Consider the following 10,591-nt stretch of genomic DNA (forward strand, 5'->3'; position numbering starts at 1 on the left):
CTTTGCAGCAGTGACAGCATATACTGACTTTGTTTGCCACACACTGTATTGTACATAAACAAAGACAAGAGAGCTAGTAGGCGGTTTTTCCCTGTACGGTTTGACTGATGATGTGTGCATCCTGTGAGGTAAAATCTTTACATTCAGTCATTTCCTGATTGAAATCATGAAAAGACCTTTGAATTGTTAGCTGAAGATGGTACAAACATATACATGTTTACTTGTTCAGGTGGCACATCATAATAGAGGAAGGTGAAACTTGTGTCAATAAGATCAACTGTCTTCACTTTAATCCTTAGATTTCTTACTGTGGCAATTAATTTGTCTGCCAATCAGAAGGCCACAGGATTGTGACATTTCTTTCTTGCTTATTACCATGCAGTATTACGGTTTTGTTATATGTGTGGAAAAGTATGATGTTCAAATGTAAGCTGGAGTCTGGAAAACAAACTCAAAGAACTCAATACTGTACTTATGCAAGTAAAGATTCAAGACTTAGAGACTTCAGTCTTGTCAAAAAAGTGACATCTGGCGGCCGAGGCAAGTCAAGGCACCTGAAACCCTGACACGACGTACAGTTTCAATCTCATGTCACCAGGATTTCATTTCTAAAACGACTGTGTTCATTTCATGTTACTAACGTTGTTGCTCATTTATACTAACTAATGAATACATCATCAAACGTCTCTGAAACTGATGGTAATAATAAAATTATAAAAAGGCATCAATAAATTGACTGATTCACCAAGAACACTTTTAACACATTCCTGACTAAAATTAACACAAATACGTCAGAACACAAAGAGTAAAATCTCTGTGCGGGCTCATTTCAAATTTCCAGAATGTATAAAGTATTTAAAACACAAAAAAGAATCAGATAAAGTTCTTGCTGCAGCTTTACAAATGATGATCACATCGTCAGTTCACTCCTCTGGTTCACCAGCAGATATTTGGGAACCTCATCAGTAGCCACGCCACTAAACTTTTCAGCTTTTTCCTACTGATCATTAATTCAGCAGTAGCTCTTAATTTAGCAGTAATATATTACATGTCCAGCTCATTCCAGCCATAAGGCAGACTTTTCTTTAACTGTTTGCAGACAACAGCTGTTCTTCTGTAGCTTCTTCTTCGTTTCACCTGTTGGAAGTAAAAACGCTGCAGTGACTGACTTTACATTAAGTATTGAAAATTGTTCAAAAGTAATTTTTGGACTGAATTCTGAGCGGATTTAAAACACTTTTGAATCAGTACAGCTTTGAGAAAATGGGTTACCAACTGGAAACATTTATACAGTAAATAAGTCCAGATTTCTTAAAATAAAATTAGACTTCAGATGGGAAAGGGATAATGTTAAATTATCAATAATTTTGAGTTATGTATCAAAGAAACACTTTTTTAAAATCTTGAAATAACAATGAGAGAAATGTGGATACACTACAGTGTTTTTTAAGGAACCAGCAGCATCTCCACAGCTGCACTTCATGATAAAAAGCTCAGAGTGGTTTTTAAAAGTAATCAGTGTGTCAGGGCCATGAGGTTCATCATGTTTACAGCAGTTATATGTGGTTTTGGTAAGACTGATAAATGCAGATAAATAAATAACATGTCATAACTTGCAGAGCTAGGGTATTTTAACTTAGGTATAAAACCATAAGTCAAGAGGACTAAATAACTCACACTCAGTAGGATGAGGATGACGGGCAACAGCAGGCTTATGACATAGGAGCTGATGATCAGGACCTGTGGGAACTACAGGAAAACAAGAGTTACACCACACATGCACCATACAGTTTGTCATAATGAGAACAGGTTTGCACATCTTTAATAATGAATAAAAAGAAATGTACATTTTAAATAAAATTCTCTTTTTGTGATACAGACACAGAGCTGGATGCCCTTCACCTTCACAGCTGCATTAATGCTTTGTGGCACAGATTCAACAAGGAACTGGAAATATTCCTCAGAGATTTTGGTCCATATTAGAGCCTTCCATTAGAATATTTTTTAAACCCACTCCCACTGTCTTAATAAAATGTTTCTCGACACACGTTGATCTATTTTTTGGTTCCTGCTCAGCCCCGTGGCTGTGTCCTGTGAGATTTGTGTTTTGTCCCAATGCAAGGCTCTGGTCTATACTGACATGTTAGCATCACATGGTTGCTGCAGACGTGCCAGTCATACATCCATGATGTGAATCTCCCATTCCACCACACCCAAAGGTGCTGTGTTGGGTTGAGGTCTAGTTACTATTAAGTACAGTGAACTCAGTGTCATGTGAAGAAGTCAGTTTTAGATGATTTGAGCTTCATGACGTGGTGTGTTATCTCACTGCTCACAAAGTAATGGACACGATGAACAGCAAAACATGTAGGCTGTTAGGTTTCAACAATGTTCAGGTGGTACTAAAAAATATTCCCCACACCATTACACCACCAGCATTAGAAGTGTTGATACAAGACAGTATGTTGGTTGTAACCAGGGTATCCTGCTGCTCACTGGACAGTTTCTCTTTTTCAGACCATCCTTTGTTAACCCTACAGATAGCTGTGGTTCAGCCTATTCTGAAATAGTCTAATAAGGTCGTCTGGCATCAACAACCATGTCAAGTTCAAAGTCGCTTAAACCATCCTTCATCCCTATTCTGGTGCTCAGTTTAGATCTCAACAGGATCTAAATAAACTGAGTTTATTCCATGTAATTCGCTGATTAGATGTGTTAACAAGCAGTTAAATATTTATTTATACATTTATTTGCTGTCTGTTACTCTGTTGTTCTTTCTTAGATTTTTCTGTATTTTCTTGCTTTAACTCAATGTGAAAGCTCAGTTTGTTGTAAAGATAACACTTATCTCTCAACTACACCTTTCAATGGAAATTTTAACTCTTAAACGCTGCATTTCTGTTCTGAGTTACCGGATGAGACTGTGGAGTTTTGAGAATATAAAAGAAAAACATACCTCTCACAAAAACTGTGTAGACTTTGCACTCAACACTCTTGTCGACTGATATTTTGTAGACGCAGGTGTAGACATCAGAATCATCCACAGTCAAGCTGCTGATGGTGATGCTTGGTTCATGAGAGCTCCATTTGACTCAATCCTGCCTTTGTATCTCGATCGCACAATAACTTTGCTGTGCGATCATTCTGTTCAGTAAACCTATGATACAGATACATCCCAACATATCGACCATTGTTTTGGGGGCATTCTTCTGAGGAACACTTTAAAGTGATGCTCTCACCAGGCTCCGTGATGATTATAGTGCCTTCTGTTATAAAAGAGGCAAAATTACAGGGTGTAAAATATGACATAAAACAGAGCCATTCGCACTAGCAGTGACTAAACATCCTTATTTCTTTTTAGAATCTGTCAAGGGTACATATAGTAATACAGTAACAAGGCAAAATTTAAAAAGAAAATCCTCTAGTCTTGTTCCAAGCAGACTTAAAATCAAAACCTTTAAATATTTGGAGAAATAAGGAAAATAAATGGACATACCTGAATATGCGTCATAACAAATCAATAATAAGGTCAAACACAGCATCATCTTTGCAGCAGTGACAGCATATGATGCTTAATTAGTTTCTCACACTCTGTATATACACACACAGAAGAGACAGCAAGCAGTGTTTCCTGTATGTTTGATGTAGACTGAAGATGTGTGCATCCTGTCAGATAAAGCCATTACATTCAGTCAGTTACTGATTTAGATTACAACACGTAAAGACTGATATGGCTCAATGAAAACGCATGAAGAACAAGTGGGTGAACAAGTGAATAACACCTTCAAAATAAAATAACTCAAATTTGTCAAACATTAAAAAACAAAAACAAAAATATTGTATTCCACAGACCTATACACACAGACGAGTAAGATTACTGTAGCTAAGGAAAAGCTAAATTGATGCCCCGTACTTTGTTGACACACCTGTTCAGGTGGCCTGTCACAACAGAACAAGGTGGAACTGACATCAGAAAGAACAGCTGCCCTCCAATGAATGCTCTCATTGTTTACTATGATGGTGAATGGATCTAAGCCATATTTGTTGGCCAGTCTGAAAGGCGCAGGTACCTGAAATGTTTGTTCCCTTATCTTCATCCTGAATTTACTTTTTGCAACAAAATGTGATGTTCAAATGCAAGCTGCAGTCTGGACAACAAGTTCAAAGAATAAAGGATATACTTAACAAGAAGAAGAGAAATAATATCCCCATAACTGAATAATAAGCAGGAATCCACCTTTCTTTTCTTTTTTCTTTTTTTTCTTTTTTTTGCTCACAAACCTCCTTTTTTTGGTTTATTTATGATGAGAAAAACACCCAGAACATCTATATGTTATCCTATTGAAGTTACTTTACAGGTCATCTGTTTGATATAGGAAACATCCATAATAATGGCACAATATTACAAATCTTCACCTGAAATTGAGCAGAAAAAAAAAAACTTGTCCTGACAGCTGTGAGGAAGTTCAAATCTCAACTTGATGAAAGCTCTTGTGCAACAAACGGCTGTAAATACACAACTTTGTGGGACAGTTTGTTGCATGGTTATAAATCTGTGCAGCTCTGACATTTTTATTGCACTCACAGAGATCTTGTGTCCATATGCAGATTTCTGATGTCATAAGGTATTTAGGATTATCAGAAGAATAAATGATGACATGTTTTAGTCTAATTTAGTTTAAGTTGACATTTGGTTCACGTGTGTTTATTAAGAAAATGAGCAAAAACACTGACTGTTTTTGACCATTCACAAGAAAATTGGACATGACAGCAGCTATGAGGAGGTGAAAACAAGGTCTAATGGAAGCAAATATATCTGTGGGAAGAGATCAGGAGGTAATAACATCTATATTGAGTTAACTGAGTTTACATGTTGTAGACGGAGCTTCAGTCATGTCAGTGTGTGAAAGGGAAACAGATCCGTAAAGGTCTGTTTCATATTAAGGGGCTTTTTTCTGGATACAGTCACAAATGGAACCAGTAGCTGTTCATGTAACAGTGCATGTTATTTTTTACACAACAAATCCTGCCTGTCCTGGTTATTCTTGTTTTTAATCTATTTTTATTAAAGTAAAGTGAAAAAAAATCCTCAAATATGTACAAACAATAATACATTTTGTCCACAAGCTAATATTTTGTACACCACATGCATGTAAGTTACTAACCTTTATAAGTAAGGCTGTCCCATATATTGTTTTGTAATTGAGATTAATATATTTCATAAAAGCATAATAAATTATTTTTTACATTATAAATCCTTCTTTTTACTCTTTTGATTTGATTTGATTTGCTAACAGCAAGAATAATCTGCAATCTTTTAGCATGTCGACAGTTATTGGGAAAATCCCATGCTGTTACAGTTGAGAAGTTAAAAATGCAGCATCTGCAAGATCAGCTCAGTGGAACTTAATTAGTAGCATTTAATAGCAACACACAAAGTCTTACACACACATACACAAAGACACAACAACTTGCCACCATCCCAGAAATTCAAGGGATTTAATTTTTCTTTAAAACCTTGACCGACAACATAAAAGTAGAAGTAAGAAGATACATCTATACATATCAGATACTGCTTCAGCAAAGGGCATCAAGACAAACAAAGCGGTTCCCACTCCCACATCTTCCTGTGGTTTGAATATGCCCCACTGCTTGATGTTATTATGCACACACAGACCTCAGAGCAAAAGGTTAGTATACTGGGGCTTAAATTATTCTCTGCCTGTACTCTCTGAATGTGTGCAGTTGCTTTAACAAACACATGAAGTTTATACCACAGATTCTCTGCCGAGGTTCTAGGAACAGGCAGAACTCAAATGCAGGACTCAAATGTGGACTCCGGGTCAGAGTTCAATGCATTTACAGTGAATTTTCAATAACATCCAAATGAAAAACAGTGACAGTCCCAGTCTCCTTTTAGACTCTCCACAGTATCCAAAAAAATTCAAATCCAAATGCTCACTTCAAGACAAGAGGCTGCTCACAACTACGTGTCCATGGGTTTTAAGGTTTCAGGCAAACCCCTGCACCGCAAAAGCAGGTAAGAAACTCTTTCACAGGCAAGGGAACAACATTCACAGTGTCAAAGAGCTGGGAAACACTAGTGCAATGATCCAGTGAAGACTGACGCTCAGCCATTTCCTCAGCATCCTGAGCCATGATTTCCATCTCAGAATGATCTGTTTTTTTGTTGTTTGTTTGTTTTAAAATCCTGTCATGTCTGACAGCTTTTGCAATCAGAGTTATGATCTGAATGCACTGTTGTGCCATCATATTTTGTTTTTACAAGGGGAGCTCTATAAGTTTTCTACAGGCTCCTCTTGTGTGTGTTTCTTTTATCTGTTTATTTATGAATTTTTATTACTGTTAATTCAATTATGACATTATAGTTGTAGTATGACAATTTTTTTAAAAGGGAGGGGGAGAAAATATGAGAATTTATAAGCATTTGTAACACAAAAACATAAATACGAATACATGAATCAGCAACTGAACAACATTTACAGAAGCTGAAAGTCAGATCAGACCAAAATCTAAGTCTTTGAATGCCATAATACACACCAGGTTTGTAGGTCAATAGGCACTGCATATCACCCCAAAAATACTACACCAAGAGTGAGGTTTGAGGTGGGATTATCACAGTGTGGGGCTGTTTTCCAGCATGACGACACTGGCACACTTCATATAATTAAAGGAAGAATGAATGGAAAAATGTACCGAGACATTCTTGATAACAATCTGCTGCCATCAACCAGGATGACGAAGATGAAATGAGGGTGGATGTTTCAGCAAAACAATGATGAGAAACACACAGCCAAGGAAACTCTCAGGTGGTTTCAGAAAAAGAAAATAAAGTTTGCTAGAATAGCCGAGCCAATCACCTGACCTGAATCCAGCTGAAAATGTAAAGAACTAAAGCTCAGAGGGCCCACAAAACTTTTGTGTGGACAAATGAACCACAATCAAACCAGAGCAATGCGTGGTTCTCCATACAGCCAACAAGGTTTTTGTATGAAATGTTAAATACATTTCATTAAGCATTTTCAATACTTTTTCTCTGTGATTTCTCATTATTGCACATTAGTGGTTTGATTTCTTATTTTGTGGATTGTATGGATTGTTACTGAAACCTAGTGAGACTTTCACATCAATAGCACCTTTAGAAATATATATTTACTTGGAAAAAAAGCATGTTTTTTTATTGTACATTTATTTGTTTTATACACCTTTTTATGGTAAAAAAAAATAATTGTCTGTAATAATATATCGTGCAAAATCTGCAGTTAGTCATGTAAACCATTTACCCATCTGCTCCTGCCCGTCTTCTTAGTTGGTTTCTGCTCACATCTCATCCATCCCTCCCCCACAAACCTCAAAAATGTTTGCCCTATATTGCAGTAAAGAAGCCAGAAACACTCACCAATTGCATTCATGTTGGAATTGAACAAATCAGTAAGCTTTATTGTGCAAATGTTGTGCTCCACAGTAATATAAATTCTATAGATAAAGTAATAAATAGCTTTGGTGATCAGTTTGCATACTTCCTGTGGGACAGTCACTGTGCCTCCTGCATGGCTTTCATTCATTTCTGAGAGTTTAATAACTTTTAAACTTTAATTTTTAATGAGACTTTATGGAGCATGATTGATATGGTCCATGAGTCCAGGCAAACCATTAACCATTATTAACAAAATCAATAAGACACAATCAGATTCCTAAATTCTATTGTTAACCACAATAATTATACTGTAATTCTAAGAAAACTCATAAGGACTTTAAGATTGCTGCGGTGAAGTTGCCAAAGTGTAGAGGCTGTTCTTGGTCATAACTTCATACACATAATCATCTGGTTCTTGCTGCGAACTCCTGGATAATCTTCTGCAGCTCTTCCTTTGTTTCACCTGTCGGTAGTATGTATGTCAAAGGGGAAAGTAAGTCATAATGTTATTAATAATTCATCTGTTATATAACCTGTGCCAAAGTGTGAATAGTTTATAGTCTTCCAAGAAGCAACAGAACAAGGAGTATATATAAAGTGGTGGTTTTAGATGTTATCAGTCTCTCAGCACAACAACATCTATCACGGTCACAGCAGTTACATCAAAGTGTTGTGAAACTCTACAGACAGAAAGGCAGTGTGTCATAGCTTGCAGAACTGGAATAGATTATCTTGCATACTGTAAAAACATTTTAACTCCTTGAGACTCTGTGTTCTCTCATGGGGACATTACTTTTGTGACTTTTTTGCACCTTAAACTCTTTTCTGATGCAGTAAAAATAAACTCACTGTCCCCATATAAGGGCATGTTCTTGTTTTTTAAAATACAATATAGGACAGCTATGTAATCAAGTCAACTCACCCTGTGGACTATCAGTAGGATAAAGATTATGATTAACAGCACGCTAAGGTACGTGCAGGTAATGACAACTAACACCGAGGTGGGAAGGTCATCTTGTCCCAGGCATGGTGCCACTTCTGTGAGAATAAAGGAAAACAAATGTGTTGTTGTCTTGCAGCTGCACAAAAGATTTGCTATAATTATTACATTCGTGGAATTTCTTTAGCTTGCAGACCACTCATTAAGAGTAAATTTGCAATTCCTGATAAACCTAAAGGAGAGAGCATATAAACTAAAACTCCCTTGTATGTATCACATAGACAAGAAGAGATGTAAATGTACTTGTGTATGATGTTTCAGTTCATTTAAAATTTTGTAGAAAATTAACTATATTAAAAGCAAACAACTGTATTTTACATAAGTCAAAGAGCTAAATCTAGCCACTGTTGTGTTAATATAGTGATTAGGCTTTTTAATAAACAGTGTTTATATATAGTGCTACCTCTGCCAAAAACCAAAATACCCATTTAGCTGTAACATCATGACTGTATAGGTAAAAAAACAAAAACAAGTAGATTAATTAAATTGTTGCTTTTTCATACATGTTTCTGCATTTTCTCAAAAAGTCAAAAGGTAAGGGTTATCTATTAAATATGTAACAGGTACAGGGTATGCACTGCACTGCACTTGGCCAACTCTTTTGTGAGTCACTGGACAAGATTGTGGCGTTTTTAACAAGAAGAAAACACACGTATGAAAACGGTGTAGACGCTGCACGACTCTATGGTCAAATGATTTTTTGTAGACACAAGTGAAGACACCAGAATGATCCACAGTCAGACTGGTTATTGTGATGCTATGGTTCATAGAGGTTCCTTCAGTCTCAATCTTGCCTTCATATCTTGCCACTGATATGATTGCTATAAAAATACACCTCATTCTGTTCTCATATATTTCTGTAATTTATCATATATTCATCAAGATAGAAGCAGATTTGGGGCCAAAAAGTAAGGGTCAGATCTTGACTCTCTAAATACTGCATGCAGTCCACTGTCCTTGGCTGATTCTACAGGCTTGTGAGCTGCAGAACAAGGTCGCAGAATTTTTAACAAGGAAGAAAAGAAACTCACCTCTCACGAAAACTGTGTAGACATTGCAGTTGACACCTTTGTCAGCGGATTCTTTGTAGACACAAGTGTAGACACCAGAATCATCCACGGTCAAGTTGCTGATGGTGATGTTGTGGTTCATGGGAGCGCCGTTTGACTCAATCCTGCCTTCGTATCGTGGTCGCTCCATGATTTTGCTGTTGGCATAGTTACCATAGAAATACACCTCTTTCTGTTCAATAAAGTTATGATACAGATACATCCCAGCATATCCATCATTGTTTTGGGGGCATCCTTCTGATGAGCACTTCAAAGTGATGCTCTCACCAGGCTCTCTGATGATTATAGTGCTCTCTGTTATAGAAGAGGCAACATGTTTGATTAGATGATGGACAAATACAGAATAAAACAGAGACATCTGCACTAGAGACGCACAGCAAACATCAACGTGACGTAAATCACTCATTGAAGCTATCCTTCTAAATTAGTTATGTAAATATTGTTGCAAGCAGATTTCAGCTGCATTAAAACAATAAAATATTTTAAGAAAATGATGTGGACGTACCTGAACTGGAACAAAACCCGATCAATAACATGGCCCAGTAGAGTCGTGTCATCTTTGCAGAAGTGACAGCGTAAACTGACTTTTTTTTTCTCATACTCTGTGTAGACACAAAAAGAGGTCACACACCAATGGTTTCCTGCCTGTTTGATGTGGAGTGACGATGTGCGACATCCTGTGACAAAAGAAACTCTTTACTATTATGATGATACTGATACAATGATAATACTGACTTGGACAGTGACATTAGCTCTAGCTTTTAAAGACTAATACAAAAATAAAAATGTATACATGAGAAAAAAAAGATTGTACGGAAGTGTGAATAACTTCTTTAAATGAAATGACCCACACGTTTCAGACATCAAAAAGAGCCCCACCGGTCAGATCTTTAGCAGTAGTTTTAATTGGCATTATTACTATGCACAAAGAAAATTTAGCTTGGTTATACTTCATGGAACTTAACACATGAATAAGTGAAAATCACTGCAATAAATAAAAAAAGGTAAATTCCTGTGACTATTGAATGTCTCGTGTACAGTTCAAGTTGTTCTGACGGTGGAAATCCAATAAAGAAAGTATCA

The 10,591-nt window shown here is 36.6% G+C and overlaps 1 protein-coding gene across 1 annotated transcript; it reads right to left on the bottom strand.

The window, feature by feature from the left end:
- Positions 1 to 7,652: 7,652 nt before the first annotated feature.
- LOC146572819 (uncharacterized) lies at positions 7,653 to 10,083 on the bottom strand. The gene is made up of 4 exons (XM_085278690.1): positions 10,014 to 10,083; positions 9,470 to 9,802; positions 8,361 to 8,476; positions 7,653 to 7,901 (listed from the first exon to the last, which is right to left on the bottom strand). The coding sequence occupies exons 1-4, from the start codon at positions 10,063 to 10,065 to the stop codon at positions 7,776 to 7,778; spliced, it is 627 nt and encodes a 208-aa protein (XP_085134816.1). The 5' UTR covers positions 10,066 to 10,083; the 3' UTR covers positions 7,653 to 7,775.
- Between the last annotated feature and the right edge of the window lie 508 nt (positions 10,084 to 10,591).

Source organism: Mchenga conophoros, linkage group LG6 (genome assembly GCF_057382185.1).
Source record: "Mchenga conophoros isolate Kocher_MC1m ecotype Shallow Benthic linkage group LG6, M_conophoros_male_GT1.1, whole genome shotgun sequence".
Lineage (NCBI taxonomy): Eukaryota > Metazoa > Chordata > Actinopteri > Cichliformes > Cichlidae > Mchenga > Mchenga conophoros.

What these genes read in the sequence shown, in the direction of transcription:
- LOC146572819 (XM_085278690.1), bottom strand. Translation starts at nt 10,065, where the DNA reads ATGACACGACTCTACTGGGCCATGTTATTGATCGGGTTTTGTTCCAGT. An exon ending in CGGGTTTTGTTCCAGTTCAG is followed by an intron (nt 9,803 to 10,013) that starts GTACGTCCACAT and finishes CTTCTATAACAG; the next exon opens with AGAGCACTATAATCATCAGA. An exon ending in CTACACAGTTTTCGTGAGAG is followed by an intron (nt 8,477 to 9,469) that starts GTGAGTTTCTTT and finishes TTATTCTCACAG; the next exon opens with AAGTGGCACCATGCCTGGGA.